Below are 26871 nucleotides of genomic sequence, written 5' to 3' on the forward strand. Positions count from 1 at the left end.
AACCTCTGTAATGGCAGAATGTGTGGCACAGCTAAAGAAACGTGTAAAAGCTGTTAATAATTCATTAAAATAATAATAAATAGCCTAGGATATAGTGTGTGTTTGCTTCTCATTACATTAACAAATCAAAACAGCCTTTAAGAATAGCCTCTGTGCATGGCGATTGCTTTGTTTACTATTTAGCGTTGGAGGCGGTTCTTTTTTTCTTTTCCAGTTTTCTTATTGGTTATTGGATTGATTGACGCAGGAATGCGCAGGCGCAGTAGACTAGGAAGATGAAGGTCTTCTCAATCTGAACCCGAAAGGTAAGCTGCTCTTTACGCTCTCTTATCTCTAAAAAAAAAACTCTAACATTTTTAGCAAATGTGAAATATGGTAAGTAGTCAGTGGGTGCACAATTATATCAAGTTAGAAGATTGTTTGTTGCTTGTGTACCTTGGACGGGCCGTTTTTAAGACCAAGTGGTAAGAATAACCCAGCACTGAATTCACTGTCAAAATAGTGTAGTTCTCATACACTTCGCGAAGATTAAAGATGTCTTACGATGTTTATGCAGTTTTAAAAAGTTTGGTTTTATATTACACTCAACATGTTTCTTTTCTCAACATGTGTTTTATATGTGAAGAGTTTCAGTGACTAGTGACGAGATTGGACAGTGTACGTAAAACGTTGCGGAAGTCGGTTTTGGGATGCGTATGTGTAACCTCATTCTAAGTAGAGCCACATAAAAAGAAATCCTGTGTAACGTATGTACAAGAGCTTTCCTAAGTAGGTTCTCCTGCTCCCTAAAGGGCTGATTTCACTGTCTGACGGTGGATATGATGCAATAAAGTCTGTCGTAAGGCACATTTTTAATTTTTTATACAACGGTGATCTAAATGTGTGTTTAAATAACACTTACAGATTTACAAATATGTTTTATTTCACTTTAAATCAGTAACTTTGAACTAATGTTCAACCAAAACAGGATATTAAAATATTATTTGTTGACTGAATTATTGTGAAAGTAGCACAAAGCAAATCATACCATCATTTTTTTTATTTCTGGTTCAGAATGAGCTTTTAGACTATGACTGTAAGCAGGGTCAGTCTACATATGATAAAGCCTCATTAGACACACATAAACTAATAAAGTCGCTTGGTTAGAGGTGGGTTGGCTCAAAGAATTTACTTTAGAGTTTATGTTGCTTCTTGTTTAATAGTGTTACTATTTAAGAGAGGATTTGAATTGCTATTTTTATTCCCAGTTTTCTCATTGAGCTGCTGGGGATTTTCCTGTGGCCCTGAAAAAAGGCATGCTGGGATGGCGCCCAAAGTGCCTCCATGGAGGAGGGTAATAATAATAAGTAGCTGCAGGGATGGTGTCACAATCCTACATTTGAATTTCTCTTTGAGGAGGAGTTTTAAGCAATACAGCTAGATATGCAAATATCAAAATATAGGGCTTTAATTATAAACAGCATGACCAATAGATCAAATATTTGATCCTTGTATATTATTTTTTCATGTCCATGTATTTCCCATTTGTGCAGCTGGTGTGGCGTTTATAATAATTTGTAATCATACACAGTTTAAACAAAATGGGCGTAGGCCATGGAGTCACATGACTTTTTACTGTACAACAAGCTCATCAGCTACACCAATGCTAATTTCTGATTCTTTTTTAGACGTTGTTTTCCACTCCTACCTTTCTGTTGTCTCTTCCTTTATAGACAGCCTTATCCATCCATCTAAATTTACAAGTTGTTTGCCTGACTTCTTCCCGGTTCAGCTAGGATTATAAAGGACTCTCCAGTGTTGGTAGAGCATGACTGCTTGGAGTGTCCTGTCATCTTTGATGGCCCAGAGCACTGTGGTCATGCCCAGAAGCTCTCTGGCTGATCACTTTGTGTGTATGTGTTTTTTATGCCAAGCGTGTTTGAATAGCCTTTCCAAGCCTTTTGGAAAGTGCTGGTCTGGCTGTCATGTGCACCGCAAGTGGGGAAGTATGAATTCAGTGTGACGGGTGCATGTGTGTGTATGTGTAGTGTGTGCTTGTGAAATTGTGTGAGATAGAGGAAGCATTAGTGTGTGAGTGAATATACTAGGACTCTCTCATAGATTGTTATATTTGGCCTGCTAGCTCAGATCAGAGAGGACTAGAGCGCTGTCATCTCAGATGACCAGTGATCAAGTGGAATGTGTGATTCAGTTTAGCAGTTGTAACTGACTGTAACTGTAGGAACTTTTGTAGCTACGTCTCGAAGCTAGCAAAATGTAGCCTGACATCCACAGACCGATATGGTGGGGGGCAGGCTTCAGCCTTGAAAACTGGCGAGCAATATGGAGAACAGAGGTGACAGGTTCCTCAGGTGGATATGGAGGTAAAGTATCTTAGGACTCGTCCAGTGTGTGGGAACAGCCTTTATAGTGGTGCTGTATGGCGGAGGGGCGGTCCGGGCCACACAGCCTGGGTGGGAAGGGACATCTGCATCCTTCTCTGTGGGTAAGACATGAGACTGGTAATGTGCTTCTAGGACAGGTTCATGTTTGTGTTGCATAATAATATAATAGCTAAAAAAAAAATCAAAGTTGTTATCTAAACTGACCCACAGGGTTGGTAAGACTAGGTGTGATGCATCCTGACACATCTGATCGATTTTGTTTCAAAAAGTAGAAGCTGAAATGAACATTTTTTGTAGTTGTTGTTGAGGGCTCTATTTTACAACATGATGTTAAAACGGTTTATCTTCTTCCCTCCAGGTTATGTTTTTTGAAGAATTATTTTTTCTTGCTTTTGAAATTTTCAAAAAAGGAAGTGTCACATGATTACTGACTGAATTTGACTGAGTTTCTAAATCCCACAGAAGCTCATTTCACAGTCCATTGATGTTAATGCTGGTAGAAACTAGGCCAAAAGTAAAAGTCTCAGTAGCCTTAGGCAAAGATTGACTTCTTAACTCCCTGAAGGCACTTGTAGGACACGTTCAAACTTGCAGCCAGAATGCACAATATATTACCAGATTACAAGTTTTGACATTAGTCTCACATGACCTGAACTGTTTATCAAGTTAAACTTACACCATGTACATCTATAGTATGCTGGAACAACATGTAATGTTCAATATAAATCTTTCTTTATATAATTATATTGACAGACCAGAGCAGTAATTTTTCTCAGATTCTCGAAAGTGGTTTCTAGAGTTCATCGTCTGCCATTTGTTGACCATAAGCCCTATGGACATGATCAAGATTTGATTACAATACTTCATACTTATTTATCAAAAACATTAGAAATACTTTTCTTGCTTTTCTTTTGGCCTGATTACCATTAAAGGTAGGGTAGGAGATTTCATTCTGATGCACTTTTTATTAAATTAGTGTAACTTCTCTTCTGATAGCTGATTCAATCTGATAGCAACCAATTAGTTCAGCAGTTTCGCATTAAAACGAAGAATATTAATCATCTGTGGAAGCTATAAAACGCTAAAAACATCAGCCAATCCTACGAGGCGCACCTGCGCAGAGTATTGGCTGGTTGTCACTCTCTTCCTGCTTTGCGCGCACCAGAGAGGTACATTCATGATGGCCGAAGTCACAGACTGGTTGGGAGGCGTGGCTTCGGGGTAAGAAAAAAGGGGCGTGTGTTTACATTCTGTCTGACTGACTCTCACTGAGTTTTCAAAATCTCCTACCCTACCTTTAAGAGGGTAGCCTATATTCTGTAGTTGTGGTCTTTTGCCTCCTTTAACTTTATATTTTAGTAGGAAAAATAAGCATTGTGGGCCCTCGCACACCTTGCGATCCGCGGGGCCATCGCTGTCTCCTCTCCTATGCTCTCCTCTCCTCTCATTTCCAGAGACGTACAAAGAAACGAAACGAAATTTCCTGCTGCCAGTAGCTGATACCGTCACAGTGCCACCTACTTCTGCCAGTAGGTGGCACTGTGACGGTATCATCCTATTAGCATATATATCTGTTCAGACTCGGGTCTATGGCAGTACTGTAGGATTTTGTCCACATTGCATCAAGTATGTTGGTGGTACTGTAGAAAATACATTGTTTCTTTGTAATGGCGAATGGTCAACTTTGAGGCCACGCCCCCGCCACACCGTAACACTTTTGAAAGAGTTTTGGAATGCGTTTTTTGTCTTGTCTCCTTTGATGACATTAGTGGACTGTTGACATGGCACCGTTCTGTGCTCGGGTCCTAAAAAGGAATTAGAAATTAAAGTGCAGACTCCAGAAAAATTTTCACAGTTGACAATTTTTCTCCCTGCATCATGCCTCTTTGTCTCACTAGCTCTCACTTCTTGTTTTTTGCTTCTAGTCTCAAACCATGAATATTGTGGGGCAGTTGGCGGAGACGGTGTTTGTGACGGTGAAGGAGCTGTATCGTGGCCTTAACCCTGCAACTCTCACAGGAGGGATTGATGTCATCGTGGTGCGACAGCCAGATGGATCTTTCCAGTGTTCCCCCTTTCATGTCCGCTTTGGCAAGCTTGGTGTGCTGCGCTCTAAGGAGAAAATTGTCAGTGTTGTCTTTGTGTCTTTAAATATTTGTACTCTAACAATCTTTTATATATTCACAGAGTAGTCTATTTGCTCATTAATGCATACACTTATTATTGTGGCTGTAGGTGGACATTGAGATCAATGGAGAAGCAGTAGACCTGCACATGAAGCTTGGTGACAACGGAGAAGCTTTTTTTGTGGAGGAAAATGAAAATATGGAGGTAAGAGTAATAGTTTTTGGTTAAACCTTTTTTTTGTTTGGCTCCTTTATCTCATACTTGTCTTTTCTGGGTCCCAGGTCCCAGCCCATCTGTGTACCTCTCCAATTCCACTTGAGGTCCCTGACGAGGTGGAGGAAACTGCTGCAGGATCTTCCGTGGCAGCATCCGGCACACGCAGAAAAAAACGCCGCCGCAAACGCATACGCTCTGATAATCACCTAAGAGAAGAAGCCAGCTCCTCATCAGATGAGAGAGATCGAGAGAGGGACTGTGAGAGAGAAACTGATCCAGCTCAGCATGAGAGTCCTTCTCCAGAGGAGCTTTCCACACCATTGCAAGTCAGGTCAGTCACTGAAACAAATCTTATATTGTTTGTATTTGGTTGTTTCCTCTATGCTGGTTCCTTTTATGTTCTGTTACATGTCAGTTTTGCATTCCCTTAGTAAGATAGTGAAAAGATAGCCCCAAGAGCATGTTTTAAAGAATAAACAATGAGCAGGAATCATTTGAAAAGTGGGTTTATCAATTCAAGCAATATACTTACAGAGTACAATGGTCCAATATTCTTATCACATAACTAAAGGTTCATAAAACTGGAACAATGATAAGTTTTTGGCATTTGACCTTGTTACACCCCCACATTGAATCTGAAATGAATCAGAATCAGAAATTACTTTATTTATCCCCGAGGGGAAATTCTTGTTTGATACAGACACATAGAAGAAAAGATAATTGAAATATGAAATAGAAATATATAATAAATATCTAAATACCTAGACAGCGTTTAAATCCCTGAGTTGTTACCTAAAGAACATACTACTGTATAAACCTTTACATAGTAAAGAGCATGACATGAACATACCAGTATGAATGTACAGTGTCTGAGTGACTGTTAAACTTCAGAGTTCAGTAGTTTGATTGAGACAGGCAGGAATGACTTCCTGTGTCTCTCAGTGGTGCATCGTGCACTCATGATGTGAGTGAATCTTACATGAACAGATTTTTGAAAAGATTTTCCTGTGTGGGTGTGTTTTAGTAAATCCGTGTACTATTCACTGTCTGAGGAACCAAATGAGGAGCTGGGGACAACGCAAGCCAGAGACACTCATCCACACTCAGACGGAGAGCAGTCACCCTCAGAAAGGTGAAAAAAACAAGCTTGGAATTGTGCTTGATGTGTGTGTATTCAGTGACCTTTGTCCTTAATTGATCTGTTTGTTTTTATCTTTCTTCTCCCCTGCAGTGTGTTCTACAGTCGGTCATCTTCTCCTAAGAGTGACTCAGAGCTTGTGGTGAAAACACAGGACTTATCTGGACCTCACATGCAGTGGAACTGGGGAGGCTTTCCCATGGTGTGCAGCATACACATGTGTTTAGACATACCTGTGCTATAGTTATGCTGTAGATTTGAGCTTGTCATGCTGACACTCTTCTACCTCTCCAACAGCTCTGTCAACCACAGAAGGCTCCAGTGGAGCTGCAGGACATCACTCCTTCAGGCAGTTCTCATTTCCGTGCCATTGAGAGACAGGACTCCTTTGACATGGGCTACGAGCCTGTGATCAGCTGTGGTAGAGTAGGCAGTGTAACAGTGGTGAAACCACAACCTAGGGCTCAGTCCGTTGATTTAGATCATTCCATGCAAACCACGCCTTTATCCATGGAGAGAAACTCTCATATTGCCCACTCTACCCCCAGTGACCTCTTCAAGTCATGTGAATCATCACTGAGCACAGACTCAACACAGACACTTCAATCTACACTGGGACAGGAGGGGAACAGAGACTTATCTTCTAATTCAGCCACTAATGGCATAGATTCTCACAAAAGCACAGTGAGTGTTAAAAACGTTGGCACAGATACTGTTAGTGCTGGAAACAAACCAAACGATACACAACAATTCATAAAAGAAACTGAAGACTGCAAAGTCCCCAAAACATCTCAGAGTAGTACAGAATCATCTGATCTGCCACACCAGCATGCCTTATCTCAGCAAAATGCACAGACTTCCAATAATAGTGATCCTGTCAATGAAAGGGACAGGGGATCTGATCCCTCTGCCGTGGGAGGTGATGACTGTGGACCAGGAGTGACTGATGGATCAGTTGGAACCAGGAATCCAGGGGTCAGTTTAGCTGCTGGAGAGGCATCAGCAAGCTCTTCTGAGGCAGCTTCCAAAGTGGAGCAACAGGACAAGAATAAAGGTAAGGGTTCATCTAATATTCATGCATTCATGCTGTTTCTCAATTATTTACCAGTATTAGCACACTATTTATTATTAAAGACAAACATCAATTCGCAGGTAAACGAAATCACCATCTAGGACCAACAGACATTTATTTGGATGATCTGACCACACTGGACCCTGAAGTCGCTGCCCTATACTTCCCCAAAAGGTATGAAACAACATAACGAAAATGCTACAAAGATACTTTACAAGAGGCAATTAATAAATCAAAGTAAAGATGAGTTGTACAGGTCTCATTAAATGTACATGCTGTTAAACCTTCTGTTTTTAACATCCATATAAAAAGAGCTGTGTAACTTCCACAAGCTTATCGGACACCCGTTCTTTGGCTGCTTAATGTAAATTACTGACACAATGTGGTGTTTCTGCAGTGAGGCAGAGGGAGTGTTCCAGCATGGGGCAGAGCAGGGCTCCTGTTCAGGAAGCCAGTCACCTCAGTCTGTGGGCAGCGGGGCAATGGACAGTGGTACAGAGTACCTTTCTGATTCCGCTCCCTACAACATGGATGTCAGCATGTCTCTTTGTGGCCAAGAGGGTGACACCAGCCAAATCACCAAAGGTGAGTGTGCCTGAATGTAGTGCCGAGTTTAATTGTCTGCTATGGCATGAAGGAAGAGTCCTCATGTTGCTTTTGTTTTTTTGTTTCTTACCTTAGAAAAATTTATGGAGCACCTTGTGACGTACCAGGATTTTGTTAACAATCCAGGAATCATTGAAGATCCAAGCCTTGTTATCTGCATAAACTCCAAGTAAGATATAAAAACAATTATTTAATAAGGTTTTTAGAAAACTCTCTGTCACAGACCTAAACTTTCACACTATTTGAGTAACCTGGACAAAAAGTCCATGATAATCGAGCTGGCTTTCTTTCTTTTTCTTTTTTTTTTACAGCTACTACAACTGGGCGGTGGCTGCTCCAATGGTCTTATCAATGACTGCTTTCCAGAAAAACCTGCCCAAGGTATTTTATAATAAAGAAACAATTAAGATCAAGACATATGGTAGTTAACTAAACAATAAGATGACAACTGTAATAATATGTGTTGCCTTGTGCATAGAGCACAATAGAGCGTCTGGTTAAGGACAAAATGCCCAAAAAGTCTGGACGCTGGTGGTTCTCCTGGAGAAGAAGAGACATGGACAACAACCAGGTAGAAGCACAAGAACTTATAATTGTTATTACTGTATGTTATAACTGTTACAGCTCTGTTATAAGCCTATATTAATTACATGCAACAATAACTTTGTAGTGTGTCCTGTAGTTGGTTTTATACCCACCTCATCTGAGTGGAGAACAAATTATAGAAATAGAATTATTGAATAATTTTATTATGTTTTTATATAGAAATGTATTCCACCATTTCTGTTTTCAGCAGAAACACTCAAAGGAGGAGCAAGAGGAGCCACTGGCAAATGTTTCTTCCAAGTAAGTCATCTCACCAAGAACCCAAAGAAATGATCTAACACAAGTTAACAAGCCATATAAAAGCTTACATGCTGAGTGCAGTTGGAACAGTTTTATCCAGTCCTGCTGTTCCACAGCTGCTCCACTGCTTTATAAAGTTTAAATACGCTCTCCTGAGAGCATTCGGTCTAATTACTAGAGTACAATGACTGCTGGCACATTTGCATTTACCTTTATTCTGTTTATTTAGTTCACATAAATAACACTAATGTTTTCATGACTGGAGACAGTCACTCCTCTGGATGAAGTTTAATTATTGGTATGAGTAAGACACACTTGTTGCACTGTGTCTAATAACAGTACCTTTAACAATGCATATGTGTTGCTTCATTAGAGCCACGTCGGACGACATTGACAGTGATGAGGTGGCGGGGCTTAGCCGAAAAGCCAGCATTCCTTCCAGCCTGTCTACAGAAACCCTCAATGCCACTCAGAGTATCAGCCAGATGTATCGCAAATCACTGCGACTGACTTCCACACAGATAGTAAGAGTTAACCCCACATATATATTCATACGCACTGAAAAATGAAGTTTGTTTGATATTAATGATCCTATCATCAGGAGCATCTGAACCTGCGTGAAGGAGCTAACAAGGCTGTGTTCAGTGTGACCACACAGTACCAGGGCACCTGTCGCTGCGAGGCAGCCATCTACCTGTGGAACTGGGACGATCGGGTGATCATATCTGACATAGACGGCACTATCACCAAGTATGTTTTCTCTAATTCTCTGGGCTGGGGGGACAGACTGTATTATGAATTGTATTTTTGTTACTAGTAGGTTATGTATGTGAATATTAATCAGTGTTCACAAGTATTTAGAGTGGACTTCACCTTCTGTCTCTTGCAGATCTGATGCTCTGGGTCATATTCTACCTCAGTTTGGAAAAGACTGGACACACAAAGGCATCGCCAAACTTTACCACAAAATACACCAGTATGTGAAATGAGGTCTCCAGTCAAATAGCAACAATTTGCACAGTTGTTTTTCTTCCCTCCAAAACTTTGAACACATGACTTAAACCAGAGCATGCAGAGATAAAATGTACACATGATGTCATTCTGATGTCATTCTTGTTGCAGTCTAATCTGCACTGCCAGATGTTTTTCTTGTTTGTTTGTTTTTTCATATTATTACATAGTATTTTATAGTATTACACTGTACAAATATAATAAAGTTCAGACTGTACTCATTACTGACAGTGTTCAGAAAGTTAAGGTGGGAGATCAACTCCACACTGCTGATCCAATCTAATAATATGGGGGTATTGTTCATTGCAGAAATGGCTACAAGTTCCTGTATTGTTCAGCGCGGGCTATCGGTATGGCTGCCATCACTAAAGATTACTTGCAATGGGTCAATGACAAAGGCACTGTACTCCCAAAAGGACCTGTGCTCCTGGCTCCCAGCAGCCTCTTTTCAGCATTACACAGGTAACAGTGTAAAAACAGCTTAAAATGTCATAGAAATGTAAAAATAAATGTACTGCTGACCCCTAGTGGCTACTCTAATATACACCATTATTGAGCCACATCCAGCCTACAAAATGCATCTCTTTTGTTCCAACCTGTGCAGGGAAGTGATTGAGAAGAAGCCGGAGGTGTTTAAGGTTGCCTGTCTCAGTGACATCAGGGATCTGTTCAATCCTCAGAGGCAGCCTTTCTATGCAGCCTTTGGCAACAGGACTAATGTAAGCACTGCCAAATGACTTTTGATTGTGCATTGTGCGGTCGCCCACTCATGGGTTAACAGTCTTACAGTAATATAACAACTTTAAGTTCAGGTTAAGACGGTTAATCTCCTGTGCTCCTGCTTCTGTTTTCACAGGATGCTTTTGCCTATAAGCAGGTTGGTGTGCCAGAAAATAGGATCTTTACTGTCAACCCAAAAGGAGAGCTGATCCAGGAGAAGACAAAGGGCAACAAGTCTTCGTAAGTATGCAACAAAACACTGAGAGAAAAGTGTGCTACAGTGAAAATGCACACACTGTCCTCCATTTTGAAGCACCTTGTGTGTAAAACATTTTGTGTTTGGTTATAATGTGGTATTGATGGTGGTTTTTTAGACATATGAATATTTAGGCATTTTTGGACATTCCTGTGTGTGTATTTTGCAGGTACACTCAACTTAGTGAGTTGGTGGAGCATTTCTTCCCTGTGCTCTCTGCTGAGGGCGGCACGTCTTTTGTTCTCGACTGTCCTGAGTATAGCAGTTTCTCCTACTGGAAGGAGCCTCTGCCAGAAGTGGACCTGGATGCACTATTGTAGACACACAAACCAAACAGACACAAACATAATAAATTTGATCTCAGCTTGACTGATGTTGCCTTTAACAGACCTGCCAACTGTAATGCCTGTTTATGAGCCACTCAGCAATGTGGAACATGAAGAGGAAATTGTCCTTAAGCTGCACTCGGAGGTAAAGCCAAGTTATGCTGATATATATTCGCATTTCAAGTGTATAAATCATTTCATGTCAGTTGCCGTGGCTGTTTACACTACATTTTGCTGGACAAGTGTACCTTTGAACTGTTTTGTTTTTTTACTGCTAGGTACAAGAGTCATTCCCAAATCTGATTTTAAATAGTCTGTTGGATGATAACAAGCCTGTTATCTTTAATTAAGTGGAGATCACAGAGATGTGTGTGTGTGTTGTAGGCAACAGAAAGTGTGTGGTGGGGTTTTATGCATACATGTACCAAGAAGTCAAATATGGTTAGAGGATGTATCAACAATGCTTGAGATTATTTTAAAGTCTCAGAATGAGACATCTGGTGAGTGTTGAGCATTATTGGTTGATAGAAATACAGTTGTTATGTCCATTGTGAAACTACAGTAAGCACATTTTCAGCCTTCATTAGGTACTATATGGCACCGACTGATTTTTTGGATTCCAGATATGTAAGCAAACCTTGGAGTTAGCCTTGCCGGCACTGTGCCTGATGACTGTTATATTTATATTTTTGCATACTCTTTATTATGCAGGGTAGAGGTGAAATAAAGCTAAGGATTTTGCTGTGACTTTTATATGTACATCAATATAAATGCATTTAAACACTTGTTTCTTGGTCCCTACTTTTCAAATTTATTATTTCAGACTATATATAAATATGGTAATAATCTGTGACTCTGACTCTTTTTTTTATAAGACAGGAGACATGTTTTACCACATGCTCATATAAATTCAGCATGTTGTTCCACATAGATAAGCTGCTGTGTGTTTATGAAAGGCGTAGAGGTTTATGACAGCTGGTCTCTGCGTCATCGCCCTTCACTACCTGAACAGGAAGACTCGACACAAACATTTGGCAGCAGCTGCAGGAGGTAAGTGGGTGACATCTTTGTCTTTAAATGCTGACGGTAAAAATTGTAGTTTGTGAACTTACACTTAACACATCCTAGTAAATACACGCACGTGCTTACGAACGATCATGTACGTTAGACATGAGTAAAATCAAATTAAAACATGTTAAATATGGATGATTATAAGGAAGCGCAGCTGTAGTTGGCCACATGGTGCCTGAGCCTGTTTGTTGGAAATCGAAACACAGGTGCGGTCGGATGATTGTTAGACTGTACTCCTTGCCATCCATCGCCAATCAGTAAGTAGTGTATTTGCTCCTATTGTATGTAATGTTGCACACTCATGCATGGTCATAGTTACTTCCTTACTTTTGTTTTCTGCTATCTGCCACCAAGCTGCCAATAACACTATTGCATCAAAATAACTGGAACAAAGGGCGAGGAAGCAAGTAAGAAATGTTTATAGATCAGCTCTAGGAGAATGTGTGGGTTATTGTCTGTTCTGTGTTGTTATATGTTTGTTATTTTGTCCAATCACTTTATTTTATGTAATAATTATTTCATTATTTAGCATTTTTAAATGTAAAAGATGTGCACCATAGCCAACTATTAAATTGAGAAAAAAAGATAGTAAGCAAAGATTAACTGTTATATTGCTATTCAACCTCAGGCAAATAATTAAACCGTGATTGTTGTGTGTGTTTTTCCAGCACCTGTCATCATGTCAAACATTTCTACAGTGAATCCCAAAAAAGCTTCAGAGCTTACATGCCCCATCTGCTTGCAACTCTTCTCTGAGCCTGTTTCTCTTCCCTGTGGTCACATCTATTGCTTTGGCTGCCTTCAGACCATGGGAGAAGGGCTCGACCAACACAGCTGCCCTGAGTGCCAGGCAGAGTACCAGGGAGATAAGGCCGTTGTGAAGAGCTTAGAAATGTGCAGCATCATTGAGACGTACAAAGCCACTGGAAAGATCGTCTGTGATGCAAATCCCAATGATGAATCAGTCAAGCATAGTCATGTTACAGAGGAATCAAACGCAAAAGACCACCAAGACATAGATAAAGCTGGAGAGAACCAAGAAGAGAGAGCAGACAGTGAGGCAAAGGATGGCTTTCAAATGTCAACAGAGCAACCCTTTTCTTTCGACCAAGAAAAGTCCAGTCACAAAGGCAAAATGGAAATGGCTGGACCTAAATTCAAACTGGCCTCTCAAGTCACTGATTTAAACCTCAAGCTGGAGATGGCAGAAGGTGTCCTGAGAAGAGAAAAGGAATGGGAGAGGGAGGTGACCACTGCTAATGCTAAACTGAGAGAGAAAGCATCCAGACTGTTGGAGCAGATACAGGACTTGTCCCAGAGCTATAGTGAACAGGTGACACAGATGATTGAAGAAGAGTTAGGACCAGGTGAGGCCAGTATATGCAGTCGAGTCAGTGAAGCCACTGAGCTGAGTAAGCAGCTGAGGCAGGCTATGCTCAGAGCAGAGTCCCTTTTGACTGAAGATGATGTATGTGCTTTCAGCAATGAGCTGCAAACTCTACAACCACACATTGTGGAATTACTTGGAAAACCAGTGGAAGAGGAAGACTTTGTTGAAGCAAAAGTCAACCCTGCACGAGCTTGTCCCAAACTGGAAAACATGAACGCTGAGTTGAGAGAAAGACTTGGAGAGATTCAGCGTTCTCTGCGGAACACCCTGAACCCTTCAGAGGTAACCTTTGACCCAGACACAGCCCATCCAAACCTCGTCCTCTCAGAAGATTTGAAGACAGTCACTTTTAGCGCTGTCAAACAGCCCTACCCATCCTCTCCTCTGAGATTCACCAACTTCTTCCAGGTGCTTAGCATCCAGAGCTTCTTTGAAGGTGACCATACCTGGGAGGTGGAGCTTGAAGGCTCTCCGTGGATCATTGGAGTGTGCTACAGTGGAAAGCTAGCACGTAGCGGGCTGCCGTCCGCTCTAGAAAGCAGCCGGAGCTCTTGGTGTCTGATGTGGTTTAACAACCTGCTGACAGCCTTTGAGCAGAGTCATAGTGTCCCGCTGAAGAGGACCACCGTGTCACGCAGGCTGGAGATCAAGCTGAGCTTCAAGACACACAGACTGAGCTTCTATAACATCAGCCCTACCAGTGGGAAGACTCATGTGTACACATTTAAGGCTAACTTGACTGAACCAGTGCACCTAGCCTACAGGATGATGTCAGGGCACCCCAAGGCCCGTGTCACTATTTATTCATAATCATAAAAAAACATGATGCACAGGAGACTGAGCTAAGTACATTTATACTAGATGCATGATTGACCCAGTACGCTATGGTTTATTTTATATATATATAGTAATATAGTAGTGCTACATTAGCATAAAACACAAATATGGACTGTGTTTTTTATTTTAAAATAATGCACTGAGTGTAATCTAATTAAAAATGCAATATGCATACAATGCATCAAGGATGCAGATGTGTTTTTAGTTTTTTCTCTCTTGTTCCATCTATCTACTCAATACAGAAATTCTTTTTATTAATTCACAATTTTCTGGCATTTAATTATGTTTAATTACCAGTGACATATCTCCTAAGGGATTCCTTGTAGTGTTACTTAGTTGAATTCATTTTCTCCTCATAGCTCCAGCAGCCTGTGCTTAAGAAAGCCAGAACCTCTGGCCTCTTTGGCCATATAATGTATCATCAACAAAGTGCTGCTCAGTGCACTGATGTGCTGTCCTTCCAGAAAATATCTGTTTGGACTTCTTTCTTAGGGGGTGCTGTGTGTTTAAATAAACAGCTGAGTGTTGTGTTCTTGGTCTGTAAAGCCATTCACTTTCCTATCCGCCCATAGTGTCACTGAGCTCCCGTAGGCTGGGCTGGCCAAGATGATCTCGCGAGATTTGCTGCTCCTGTTTGGTGAGAGTGTCACCTGACCACACGGGAAATTTGTTAACGAAAGTACCCAGCAGTACAGCCATGTCCAGTATTAGAGATCAATGTCTTGGTCCCTTACAGTGCGTATGACGACGCTTAAAGCTTTAAATGAAGTCATATCATTGACTACAACGTTTTACAGTTGTTTGGTTCCGACTCTTCTGAATTGGTAAGATGTTATTGTTTACTATCTTAAGGTGTCGTTGCGTTGGGTCTGTCAGTGCGCTAGTATCACGTTTGTTTTGATGCTAACGCAAGCCACTCGGCTTTTGGTCCGTAGTACTTATTAAATAACAAGCCATACCTGCCGTTAGCATTGTTGCTAGTAGTATAAATGTGTTTTACGAATGTGAAAATAATATAACTCAAATAAGCCACAACGGCTAGCAAGCTACATGCAGCATTGTTAGCTTATCTCAAATTGTACTAACGTTAACTACACTTATTACGATAAATTACAGGTAGGAACCTAATAATGGGAACTATCCAACTGTCAAATGTGGCCCACTTTTTAAGGAAGTGTATTATAGTTTTTTTTGTCGTTTTTGTTTTCCTTTACTGTGGGCTACTGTAACTTGACTCTTGTGCAACTGTTTAGTGGGCGTAAGTAAATGTTAACGGGATTAGTTTAGTTTCACTGTTTGGCACTTTAAACTCAACAGCACACACGGTCGTAATAGCAGCCAGCTTCGTTAAATAATGTTTGTCTAGTGGACAAACCTATGACAAGTGCCTGCGTACTACATTGGCACTGGTGGCTCCATAGTCTTAAATCTCTCAGCAGAAATGTTAGGGCTCTTATGATCTGCCTGACAATCATTTTTATAAAATAAGCAACCCATAATAATTCAGAAGAAATTGAAAAATGTGTGTTTGTGTGCATCAATATGTGTATAACGATAACACTCTCTCTCCTTCAGGCTCTAACACCATGCTAGCCACAGTGACTGCTGTGGTTAGGTTTGCCCAGTACAATGGCAGTATTTCCCCCACACCGTTTGAGAACACATCAGCATACCCAACCTGGCAACCTGACACTCAAACCAACATCACCAAGCCTCACAAATGTCTCCAGGTTCTGTATGAAGACATTGGAGACTCCAGGTAAAGCATCCATATTTAAAGAAAACAAATTAGACAATATTAGATATCAAAGACATTTCCTGCTGACTACCTTAAGGTGTTTGTCAGAAAGTCTTGCATTACCACTTTATATTCAATTCTGTGTTACAGGGTGCGGTTCTGGGACATTTTACTGCTGGTGCCTAATGTGGCCTTCTTTGTTTTCCTGATGTGGAAGCTGCCCTCAGCCAGGGCAAAGATTCGACTCACCTCAAGCCCTATCTTCGTCACCTTTTACTTGCTGGTATGACATAAAATTAAATCTTGCTGCTTATTAGCTTCTTGACTTCATTTGTAATCAGCCTTTGTACAGGTGTAATAAATCTATCAGCTTTTGGACTACTGTAGTCACTATTTATTTTTCTTTCACTCTTATAACATTAACAGCATTAGAAAACATTTAACTGCTAAGTTGATTTCTTATTTATTGCTTTGCTTTATTTTCCAGTGAAATGTCTCAAGGGATTACTTGTGTTTTTTTGTCATTTTTTTCCCATTGCCAAGTTGTTACTCTTAGTTTCAAATATTTACTGTGTCTGTGTGTTTATGGTATCATTCCTGTGGCAGAAACATAAGAACAAGAACTGGGAGTGAATAGGATAGCTCAGCTATGCAGTACCAGGCAGAACAATAAAAGACTGTAACATTGTTTAGTGCTAGCGTTACCCAGTGCAGTGTGGTCATCAGCTATGCCTTGGCCTAATTTTCTCCTAGAAATGATTTTATTGTCTTCAGATGATATTGTAACATGTTGCATGTTGTATTTGTTTTGTTTCTTAGGTGTTTGTTGTAGCAGCCGTTGGAATCACCCGGGCAGTAGTGTCTATGACTGTCAGTGCATCTAGTGCCGCCACCATCGTCGACAAAGTAAGAAAATCACATGATGCAAAAATAAACTGTGTAAACTTACCCGAGGTTTGGCTGTAAGTCGTACTTCAATTGTGGCTGGACATTTTATATTTTTCAGATTATTTATTGATTCATTGAGATTGCTTAGATGACCTTCATGTATTTAGACAAAAAACTGACATTCATTGTCTGTTACTGGAAACACAGTCTTACCGGTCCATGTCACAACACACTCATGTTTACTATAAACTGCACTGAGGTGAATAGTGTCCTGTTTGGAGGCTGTGAAGTTAGGTTTCACTTGTTTTTCAGATTTTCTATTAATGTAAATACTTCACTCTACTTTACTTATATTAGTAAGCATTATAAACTGCTAGAGATGTCTTTTATTAAATGCCCAGAAGGCCCAATATGAGCTGCTTGCATAAGAGACGGCTTTCATGTCTGAAAGGAATGGCATGGCTGACATTCCATTCATACCAGACAGATCCCTATGGAGTTCACACTGATGGACTGTTCCCATCGTGTATTGTCATGGCTGCAGTGCTGAAAAAAAGACAAATTATAAAGTTATGCATGCAGTGTTTTCTTGGTCAGCACAACTGTTTCTTATGTTTTTTTTTGCCTCCTTAGGTGCTGTGGGAAATCACACGGTTCTTCCTGCTGGCTATTGAGCTCAGTGTCATCATTTTGGGGCTGGCTTTTGGTTAGTTTGCTCTTTTAGTTTCAGTTCTCATATGATGCAAATGTTAAGAGTTAAAAGTGAAGAGGTAATGTTGTGATCTTTCTGTCTTCTTTCACTTGACAAACCTGTTTTAAACGTTCACTTTAATGTCTGTCTTTAGCCCTGAATGTATTGTTGATGGTAAGCATCCCTCCTTATGCATTAATTAGGTCATCTGGAGAGCAAGTCCAGTATCAAGCGTGTGCTGGCCATTACTGCAGTGTTGGCTCTGGCATACTCCATCACACAGGTAATGATAGATAATAAAGGTTATGTATAGTTAAAAGTGTTATATTCCAACATCTCATGGTAAAAAATGTTGACATTCTACATTTAAGTAAATAATCAATTATCTCTCAGGGTACCCTAGAGATACTGTACCCAGACAGTCACCTGTCTGCTGAGGACTTCAACATCTATGGTCATGGAGGCAGGCACTTCTGGTTGGCTAGTTCCTGCTTCTTCTTCCTGGTCAGTAACCTTTGGCTCTGTAGTAATAACAACATGAGCAAAATGATATGTCATGACTTTGACCAGGCGTGCCTGCTCTCTATTCTTTCCTATTTTCAATAGGTGTATTCTTTGATTGTGATCTTGCCTAAAACTCCAGTGAGGGAAAGGATATCTCTGCCATGTAAGTGACAGGAGTCAGAAATTCAGAAATCAATGAATGAATGAATGAATGAAATGAGATTTTAGAGGAAAAACATTGGTGCAAAAATTATTAAATACCATGGCATACAGGTAAATGGTAAAGAAGTGGCCTTTCTTTAAATGCACTGTTTTTTATTTAAAGTTACTGACAATTTGAGCTTCACACTTGCTATTGTATATATATATTGTTTCTGCTATGTGGGCATCATTATCTTAATTTTCAGATTATTAGGAAGATGCTTAGAGGAGTCTTTTGTTCATTGTTTTTTTGTCAAAATGTTGGTCTTTAGAATAAGCAACTTAAGTGTTAAGTTAAGTGTTTACATGTACACAAACACAAGTTAGGTTAACCAAGTATAATCCAGCATAATTTGAAGAAGTGGTTCATTAATCTTTGTGTTTTGCTTCCTCTTTCCAGCTAAAAGGAGTTTCTATTTGTATGCTGCCATCTTGTCTTTACTGAACCTTGTCCAGGGCCTGGGTAGTGCGCTGCTGTGTGCTGGGATTATAGAAGGACTCTGGTCAGTATTGTTGTTGTTGTGCCTGTTGCAGCACAGTTGCCTCAATTTACCACTAATGTATGGATATAAAATATTGTGTAGTTCTGTAATCAATACAAGTCAATGGAGCTTCCTATATTACAGTTGGAATACAATTAATTAAATTCAAACAACAATGGCTATAATGTTTTACAAGTTTTAAACAAAAACTGTATTCTGGACATTGAGCTGACCCCCTTAGTGATTACATTTTGTTGGCTGTGTTGACTCACTATTAGTAGATCCTACAAAGTGCTATAAAATACTGTCGCTGTAATCTGCTGCTAATCTCCTAACACCCTAAAATTGTTACTGAGATGATTTATTCTTTCTTTTCTCTGGACCAGCTGTGTGGATGTCACCACCTTTCTCTACTTCTCTGCCTTTGCACCACTCATTTACATCACCTTTCTCAAAGGCTTCTTTGGGTATGTAGTCATCAAATTAACTTAAGTAAAAATTGTAATTCACTGTTTTAAAGAAGACAATATAGTCAAAAGTGTAATATCTTTTCTTTTAAAAAACGGTTTATGCACTGGATGTACTGAGAACCTCACCATATGACTCACTGTAGTTACCTTGGTGGTTTTTTGTTGATACAACCATGAAAGTGGTCTGATTTTACACCAGTTAAAATTTTTGAGCTGTTATAGTTGTTTTAGAACAGCTGTCGCTGAGTTTTTTTGTTTTTTTTGCAGTTCTGAGCCAAAGATCCTGTTCTCCTACAAGTCACAGGTGGATGAACCAGATGAAAGTGATGTCCATCTTCCCCCAACAGTCGCTGCAACCCTCTCTCGTAAGGAGCTAACCGACCAGGGCCTGTACTACTCCTCCACCCAAATCGATGGCTCTGGTCCCAGCAGCTCTCGCATGGTTGGAGCTTACCTAGATGATGTTGCCTCCGGACCCTATGGGTCCAGCAGCATTAACAGCATCGAAGCTGACCGTTGGAGACCTATCAATGTGTGATACAGGCTTGTACAGCAGGACTTGCAACATTGTGCATGCGTAGTGTGTAAGTTAGGAGCGGCGCTCAGAGAACTTTGCCTGAACATTGCAGAACAAAGCTGCTGGACACAAAGGAAAGATAATCTTGGTCTTGCTTTGAGACCAGAATAAGTAAACATGTGGACATTTAAGAAGATAACTTTGCAAGCCTATTGGAGAGCTGATAGTTTAGTGGCTGCTTTTGTAACACTGTTGCCAGAGTGCACTGCTGCTGTAGATTGTATTAGTAGTACTGCTCCCCAGTCTCTATATTGATTCTGTTCCACAGGCTCTTAGACGAGGGAGCCTACCAATACATCTCAGCGTTTTTTTCTATCATTCCATCATTAAAGGTAGGGTAGGAGATTTCATTCTGATGCACTTTTTGTTAAATTAGTGTAACTTCTCTTTACAATCTGATAGCAACCAATTAGTTCGGCAGTTTCGCTTTAAAAGGAAGAATATTAATCATCTGTGGAAGCTATAAAACACTAAAAACATCAGCCAATCCTACGGGGCGCCCCTGCATGTATAGTTGGCTGGTTGTCACTCTCTTCCTGCTCTGCGCGCACCAGAGAGGTACGTGCATGATGGCCGAAGTCACAGACTGGTTGGGAGGCGTGGCTTTGGGGTGAGCTCCGAGAGAAAGTGGCGTGTGTTTACTTTCAAAATCTGGCTGACTCTTACTAAGTTTTCAAAATCTCCTACCCTACCTTTAAGAATCAACTGCTTAACCTACTGATGATGTTTTAACCCCATCTGAAGTACTCAAGTCTGTATCAGATCTAACATTAGTTTGAAGACAACTTAACGTCTGTACATTCCCTCTAAAGGCTTTTGAGTAACATGTCAACTGACTTTGTCATAAGCTGCCTGGTATTCGAATGTGAGTGAGCCGGCTAATCAGATTGTTCTGATCACTGTGCTTCTCTGAACATGGCGAGGAATTGTGCTAAATATGATATGTATACTTAGTCTCCTGGAATAGGTGCTGTCATTGCTCTTAACAAGTAATCAGTGATGTGTGTCAACATGTTAGGCAGTAATGCCTAAATACAGGCATTGCTTTAATGTTAAATGTCCATCGGTATAGTAAGAGTGAATGAGACACAAGAACAATTCTTTTGCAGCTGAAATCTATGAGTTCTCTACTGTTCCTTATCTTTATCTTTTATTTATTTCTGCTTTTGCTTTAATGTCTTATTCCAGGTCGATCATTCCTGCCACTGATAGCTCATCTGTTAGCTTCATGGTCATTAAGTAATCTTCCAATTCAAACTTGTTTAATAAGAGTACATGTAGATATCCGTGCTTGCTACAAAAGAGCTTGGTGTTGCAGTTTTTTTTACATTGTGAAATTGGATCAAATAATATTGCTTGGTTTTATATTATTAACACTGCTGTTGTTGGTTAAATCCTTTGATCCTTTGGAGAAGAAATGCACATGGCTAATGTTATACAGTGACAAAGATAAACCTTACCGAAGAAAACTAAATCTGTTCCGAACGATTTTAGTCTTACAAGACCACTACCACAATAATGAGTAAATGACCACCTTATATTTGTTACTTTGAAAATATGACTAAGTTCTCCCCTGAAAATACAAAGATTTGCATTAATGGATTGCTGTATTGAAACTAGCAGTATTCATAAGTGATTGTGTCCAGTATTCAGAAAATATAGGGATATATTATTTCTGCTGGCGGTGAATGCTGTGTTACTTGGGAATTAGATTGGGAAATCATTTTTTGCTGTTTCTTGACATGAGCTTGCATAGTGCAGTGCTACAGAATTCTGCTTTATTCATTATATTTCAAGGTAATTTTGCAAAAGATGTCTGATTTGCCTTTTTATTTAAATACAATGATTGTGCAGTATTCCGCCCATTTAAATGCAATGTGTTGAGCATTCCATGAACTGCAGAATAAACCGTGGACTCTTTCATCCCTGTTTTTCTACATTTACATTTAAAGTAGGATGTTACTCTGTGATTTGTTGTGGCAGCTAGAGTCTTCTTTAACATTAGATGTTGATGATACGAAATTTCATTCCTCCTTGTGTTAGATTGATCCAAAACTAAGTTTGACATCCGGCAGTTAAGCGTTTAACTACATTTCCCATCAACCCTTGCACTTACAGTAAGCAGCTATAAATGATTGGTTCGGATTTCTTTCAGCTAGCAAATCAGCGTGGAGGATACTGCAGCGCCAAAATGACCTTTATTGGTGTATGTTGACCAGCAGTCGCTTTAGCGGCGACTCCAGCCGCTCTGACATTAGATGTCAGGACAGCCGTCTGGGATTTTAGTATTTGTTTTACTGGTGTGGAAGCGGACAGCTGGTCAAAATGGGGGGAAATAGCAGCACAGGGAGGAACGTGACATTCGGACTGGACGAGAAGGAGAAGGTCACAGTAATTGAAGGGGTGAAGGTATGTAACGTTTGGTAAATTAAGAGTTAAATTATGTTGCTAACACTAGTGCTAATAATAAGAATAGTGGGTTTTGTGGAAGTTTGTCAGGTCTCATGTCCTCAAGTGAACCTGAGTCATACCGCTTTCGACCATTTACGACCATGTTACCGGGTAACGGCGGTCAGTGTAATGGTCTGATCAATGACGACATGCTACTTGTCACAAAATGCTACAAAACCGCACATTTACACACCGTCAAATGACACCCGGTAGCTAACATGCGATATTTTAGTATCAGCTAACGTTACGAAGTCATAAAGCAAACGGATGTAACCTTGCATATTGTGTATATATCCATAATCGATGTGTTGATATATGTATACCTAACTTAGATAGTCCTACTACTCAGTTGGTCGGACAGCTATGTACACAAAAACGTATCTTGCTCAATGACACTTGGAATAGAGTGGGTCAAAGGGTCTAAATCTGCTACATCTTTTACGTGTTCTCAGCGCAGTGTCTGTGTTATTCTCACTTTTTTGTGCAGCTCTCAGAGGATGTGCTCCGGCGGATGAGGGAAGCTCAAGGGTCAGACAGCGCCACCAATCCACCTCCGTCACCACCAGACAGTCACGCATCAGCACCAAGTACGTCCCGGTCAAAGACCCGTAGTTTCCCACAGACTTCCCACTAGGAGGCCCAGTATGTCAACAAATACTGTATGTACTCGTGTAGTGGTTGTTGAGAGAAGCAGAATGAAGGTCAGTTTTGCTGCTGTGTGACTTGTCCTTCATAGAAATGGGAAACACAGTGTTTAGTCTAATCTGTTAGTATATGTAACTAGAACTGGCACACTGTATTTCTAAATTGCTTGTTATTTGATTTAATTCCATTGTCATTGTTCAGTTAATTATTTCAGCATAAGAGACCATGTTTTAACCTAACATATAGAGAGATGACCACAGGGAACCCGATGGATAAGACTGATTCATACTGTGAACTTGCTGATGTTTATCCCATTGATTTTCAGGTCCAAAACCAACAGAGCCTTCAACTACAGAAATACAGGAAGAAATGCGCAAAAAGTAGGTGCTAATGATGTCAAACTCATTGTCCCTTTTTGTTCACTTATATGTTCTCATTCAATTAAACACTATAGTTTAAACACAGCACCTCTTGCAGTCTGTAGAAGTATTGCTACTCTGCCTGCAGTTTATACATTTTCCATCCATTTCTATCCATTTTCTATCTATATTATTTTGATGGTCAGCGTTTTTGAGTTTTTCTTCCTATAATTCCAGCTGAAAAGCCTTTACAACAGCACGTTATTTGTTGTTTTTGTTTTTAATAATAGTACAGTATTTTTGGGATAATTTGGAATTCAGCAGAAATTAATAAACATCAATTTGGTAAATAGACTGTGCAGAAATCGCTCAAAGACAAAACTTAAAATTTGTGTTGACACAATCACCTTATAGCTGGCATATGTAAAATAGCATACCCTGACTGCTAATGTGCTAAGTTTATGGGATACATACACCTGCTGAGTAGCCTGTCAACACTTCCTGTGCTGATTTATGTTCTGTAAAAGAGTCATATTGCAATACAGTTGAAATGCTCATCTCAAGCCTCTCTAGATTTACATGTTGGCAACAGTTCTCTCACACCACACTCTCCCATGTTGCTTCCTGTCAGTTATGATACTGTACAGTAGTTTATCATGTTTCGAACAAAGTTTTTTGTCCTACATATATCTATAATGTAATTGGTTATATGGATATTTTGATCAAAATATGGTCCAATAGGATCCAAAAGACTGACTAATCTTTATGTTTGACATATTTTTAGACCACACCAAAAACATTAAAAATGGTCTGCCCTAACACATCTATTAGTTTTTGACTAATAGACACTAAAATTCCCCACATATTTGATGATAAATCATAAAACAAATTTGATGATTATTATTTGATGAACAACATTATTATTTGATGAACAACTGTACTTAAAGTTATTTAATAGGACTGTATTATAGTTTGCTTTGTACTCTCCTGCTGTCTGTTCTTTCTTCTCTGTCTCTACCATAATACAAAGGAAGTTACTGTTAAAGTTAAAGTTTCTGTATGATGTCTCCTGTATACATCAGATTGAAATACAGGCCGAATTACAGAGGCCAGTATCTCTCTGACCTTGGTGTATGACACTCTCTCTGAACCAGAACTGCTGTGTTGATCAGACACTGTCACTGGACAGATAAAGTGTCAAAGGTTAACAGTTCTTATCTTCCACTACTTTAGCTTTGAGCGTCAGCAGGCGTTGGTAGAGGAACAATTGGTCCAACTAGCCCAGAGGGAGAGAGAGACAGCAGCCGCCAGAGGCCTGCAAGAGTTGACCCCTGCTCTCATCATAGAGAAAGGAAAGGCACACGAAGAGCAAGAAAAGGCTAAGTTATTGGTGAGTGTACACTTTTATATTACTTAGCATAAACAGTAGATTCCTAATCCTCCAGCTACTTTTTGGCTGTGGTGAACAGCACCCTCAAGTGTTTAGACTTTAAATGACACCTTTGTTCCCAAGAAAAGATTGGAATAAAAACAGACTGTAATGGTCCCTGAACCGGAATGTAGTCATTACAGTTGCAAACATATAGCAGGACAGTGCAAATACACTATATAAGATGAGACAAGATAAGATTTTATTTATCCCCGGAGGGACATACAGTCATTACAGCAGCAGAACAACTACGGTAATAAGACATTGCACACAGTGCTACCAGAGTAGCACAAAAACTAGAGAAAATAACAAATAAGCTACAGTTAAAAAAATAAATACAAAAACAATAAACATAAGACAAGATAACAACAAGAACAATAAACTGGAAATATAATAGAATTTAATAGAATAGAATTTATAATTTAGTAGTATATGAAATAGAAAAATAAACATAACATTAGCAAATAAAGGGTATTTTATACACTATACATGTATTTTATAGATTAAAATGTATATTGTTACAGTCTGTTTTAGTGTTAATATCTATTTCAGGGGGCTGCAGTAATTATTAATATTGAATAAAAACATGAAAACAGAAACATAAACAACTGAGAGTAAAGAGCAGTCTGTAGTATAAGAGGGGAAAAAGCCATTTAGAGAAACTAGGCATATATTTTAAAATCAATCCTGTAAGCAGCCAGTGCTTTTGGAAGGCCAGTATCTTCAGCATTACAGTAGATGAGAAACGTTTGTTGTTAAATGTCTCTTACCTCTGCTTATAGTATTAACACGAAAAACAGATTGCATTGATTGTTGTAGATTGAAGCAGTTTGTGCTTTGTCGCGGTTTCAAATGTTCTTGACGACACATACTGCTGTCAAAATTTAGTATTCAGATTGATGAGTCAATAAGGGCAGTGTGTGTGAGGGAATGAATCAGTGGTGTTAGAGAGTGAGTTTGAGCATTTTGATGGAAAAGACCAAATGCATGGGTATTTTACAAGAATCAGTATCGATATGTTACTTCAATAGAGTATTTCTCGTGTTGGTGACATGTATATTGATGCCGATCTGTTGCTGATCGTTAAGTAAAGATTCTGCCTCAGAGTTTATCATTTGCTTTGTTAAAAATTACATTGTGGATTTCCCTCTCTCCTCTCCAATTGATTTGTCCTGCACTGTCTTTTCAGTGAATAAAGCTGCTGGCTTAGCTTACACTGGTACGGTCATGTGTATATTTAGGAGGGCTACCCCGAAAGAATATAATCTGGTTGTACAGTTGAGCCAAAGTTGGACTTGATAAGGTGCAGAACAGATTTTATTTTGTACATTCAAGCAAAAGGAAGGGGGAAGGTGTTTGATATTTAAGGTGATGAATTGAAGTAGACAGTATGTGTGAGAAGTCTAGAGAGCATGTGATGTAGACTGTATTCATTTGCCTTTCTGTTTCCACCTTAGCCTATTTCTCACCCGTCCTTCTTATTCAGTCTCACCTCTTGACTTTCGCTTGTTTTTTTCTCAACTGTCTAACACATTCATTGCAGCATGATTGCTCTCTTGCCTAAAGTGTAACTCATACTGAACAGAAAAATCAGGTGCACTTCAGTCCTTAGATTACAAAGAAAGATGTTCTTGTTTTTATTTTACTGCTTCATCTTTCTCAGAGACTCATAGAAGTCGTGGCTCTGATTTAAAAGCTCCTCCTGTAGCAAATCTCTCTGCTTAGCAGGTGGGCTTCCCCCTCCTTATTTGCATTTTTCTTTGGCCATGCATCTGCTAGCAACAGCACAGCAGGATGCTCTAAGAACAAGTTTCTCCACCCCACCATCTTTTCCACCTAAAAATGTTTTACTTTTCGTAGCTGCCTCATTTGTCTCAGAAAGAGCACAGTTACACACATCTATATATTAACATCACAATGCACATACATGTAACAAACACTACTCGCATCCTCTTACCAACATGCACTCCTAGCTCCCCAGCATGCAGGCTGTGTGCTACTGTAGGGAGGAGGAGGAGGTGTGAAGGTAATACCTGTCAAAGAGCTGATCTGCTCCCCGCTCTGCCTCTGGCTGCCTGTCACAAACACTCATATTAGCCATTTACCCCTGCCTCAGCACCATCCGCCACCACAGGGACTATTTGTGTGTGTATATCTGTGGCTTTATCTGTCTATGCATGTGTACACCTGTGCAATAATCTGACTCTGTCTATTTACATCAGAGGAATGCATGTGTGTATTGTGTGGGGAGATATCTGCTTCTGAGTTTCATTTGCAGTTAAAGGTAGGGTAGGAGATTTCATTCTGATGCACTTTTTGTTAAATTAGTGTAACTTCTCTTTACAATCCGATAGCAACCAATTAGTTTCGCATTAAAACAAAGAATATTAATCATCTGTGGAAGCTATAAAACGCTAAAAACATCAGCCAATCTTT

The 26871-nt window shown here is 39.8% G+C and overlaps 4 protein-coding genes across 11 annotated transcripts in view; all 4 read left to right on the forward strand.

Annotated features, from left to right (window-relative positions):
• The first annotated feature begins 236 nt into the window (after positions 1–236).
• On the forward strand, positions 237–11487 carry LOC114436309 (phosphatidate phosphatase LPIN2). 3 transcript variants are annotated; one of them, XM_028406505.1, is made up of 20 exons: positions 237–305; positions 4310–4510; positions 4620–4715; positions 4793–5058; positions 5752–5859; positions 5959–6067; positions 6163–6919; positions 7018–7111; positions 7335–7522; positions 7619–7712; positions 7855–7924; positions 8022–8114; positions 8337–8389; positions 8763–8913; positions 8991–9139; positions 9279–9365; positions 9710–9862; positions 10005–10119; positions 10257–10360; positions 10546–11487. In XM_028406505.1, the coding sequence occupies exons 2-20, from the start codon at positions 4319–4321 to the stop codon at positions 10694–10696; spliced, it is 3030 nt and encodes a 1009-aa protein (XP_028262306.1). In that variant the 5' UTR covers positions 237–305; positions 4310–4318; the 3' UTR covers positions 10697–11487. The 3 variants fall into 3 exon arrangements, with proteins under 3 accessions (XP_028262306.1, XP_028262304.1, XP_028262305.1); XM_028406503.1 differs by lacking the exon at positions 237–305 and adding an exon at positions 2064–2485; XM_028406504.1 differs by lacking the exon at positions 237–305 and adding an exon at positions 2064–2485 and having other exon boundaries at positions 8340–8389.
• Positions 11488–11714: 227 nt separating this feature from the next.
• trim107 (tripartite motif containing 107) lies at positions 11715–14186 on the forward strand. Of its 3 annotated transcripts, XM_028406239.1 has the most exons (3): positions 11759–12030; positions 12128–12180; positions 12442–14186. In XM_028406239.1, exon 3 carries the CDS (start codon positions 12453–12455, stop codon positions 13971–13973), a length of 1521 nt encoding a protein of 506 aa, XP_028262040.1. In that variant the 5' UTR covers positions 11759–12030; positions 12128–12180; positions 12442–12452; the 3' UTR covers positions 13974–14186. The 3 variants fall into 3 exon arrangements, with proteins under 3 accessions (XP_028262039.1, XP_028262040.1, XP_028262041.1); XM_028406238.1 differs by lacking the exons at positions 11759–12030; positions 12128–12180 and adding an exon at positions 11715–11752; XM_028406240.1 differs by lacking the exon at positions 12128–12180.
• Positions 14187–14336: 150 nt separating this feature from the next.
• On the forward strand, positions 14337–19980 carry tpra1 (transmembrane protein, adipocyte asscociated 1). The gene is made up of 11 exons (XM_028406241.1): positions 14337–14824; positions 15576–15759; positions 15889–16021; positions 16558–16644; positions 17260–17332; positions 17521–17600; positions 17711–17821; positions 17924–17984; positions 18423–18525; positions 18891–18971; positions 19242–19980. The coding sequence occupies exons 2-11, from the start codon at positions 15587–15589 to the stop codon at positions 19510–19512; spliced, it is 1173 nt and encodes a 390-aa protein (XP_028262042.1). The 5' UTR covers positions 14337–14824; positions 15576–15586; the 3' UTR covers positions 19513–19980.
• Positions 19981–21706: 1726 nt separating this feature from the next.
• chchd6b (coiled-coil-helix-coiled-coil-helix domain containing 6b) overlaps positions 21707–26871 on the forward strand; it is a 42077-nt gene continuing 36912 nt past the window's right edge. For 2 of the 4 annotated variants that reach the window (XM_028407346.1, XM_028407347.1), the window contains exons 1-4: positions 21707–21960; positions 22490–22589; positions 22973–23027; positions 24240–24396. In XM_028407346.1, the coding sequence (XP_028263147.1) occupies positions 21877–21960; positions 22490–22589; positions 22973–23027; positions 24240–24396 (396 nt within the window). In that variant the 5' untranslated portion in view covers positions 21707–21876. The remainder of the gene's footprint in view (positions 21961–22489; positions 22590–22972; positions 23028–24239; positions 24397–26871) is intronic. The other 2 variants (XM_028407348.1, XM_028407349.1) reach the window with 2 other exon arrangements.

This window comes from Parambassis ranga, chromosome 5, assembly GCF_900634625.1.
Source record: "Parambassis ranga chromosome 5, fParRan2.1, whole genome shotgun sequence".
Classification (NCBI taxonomy): Eukaryota; Metazoa; Chordata; class Actinopteri; family Ambassidae; genus Parambassis; species Parambassis ranga.

Coding starts and splice junctions, on each gene's coding strand:
- LOC114436309 (XM_028406503.1), top strand. CDS start 2,420: ATGGCGGAGGGGCGGTCCGGGCCACACAGCCTGGGTGGGAAGGGACAT. Junction 7,925..8,021: donor TCCAGAAAAACCTGCCCAAG/GTATTTTATAAT, acceptor CCTTGTGCATAG/AGCACAATAGAGCGTCTGGT. Junction 10,361..10,545: donor ACAAAGGGCAACAAGTCTTC/GTAAGTATGCAA, acceptor TGTATTTTGCAG/GTACACTCAACTTAGTGAGT.
- trim107 (XM_028406238.1), top strand. CDS start 12,453: ATGTCAAACATTTCTACAGTGAATCCCAAAAAAGCTTCAGAGCTTACA.
- tpra1 (XM_028406241.1), top strand. CDS start 15,587: ATGCTAGCCACAGTGACTGCTGTGGTTAGGTTTGCCCAGTACAATGGC. Junction 17,601..17,710: donor TGGCATACTCCATCACACAG/GTAATGATAGAT, acceptor ATTATCTCTCAG/GGTACCCTAGAGATACTGTA. Junction 17,822..17,923: donor GTTCCTGCTTCTTCTTCCTG/GTCAGTAACCTT, acceptor TATTTTCAATAG/GTGTATTCTTTGATTGTGAT.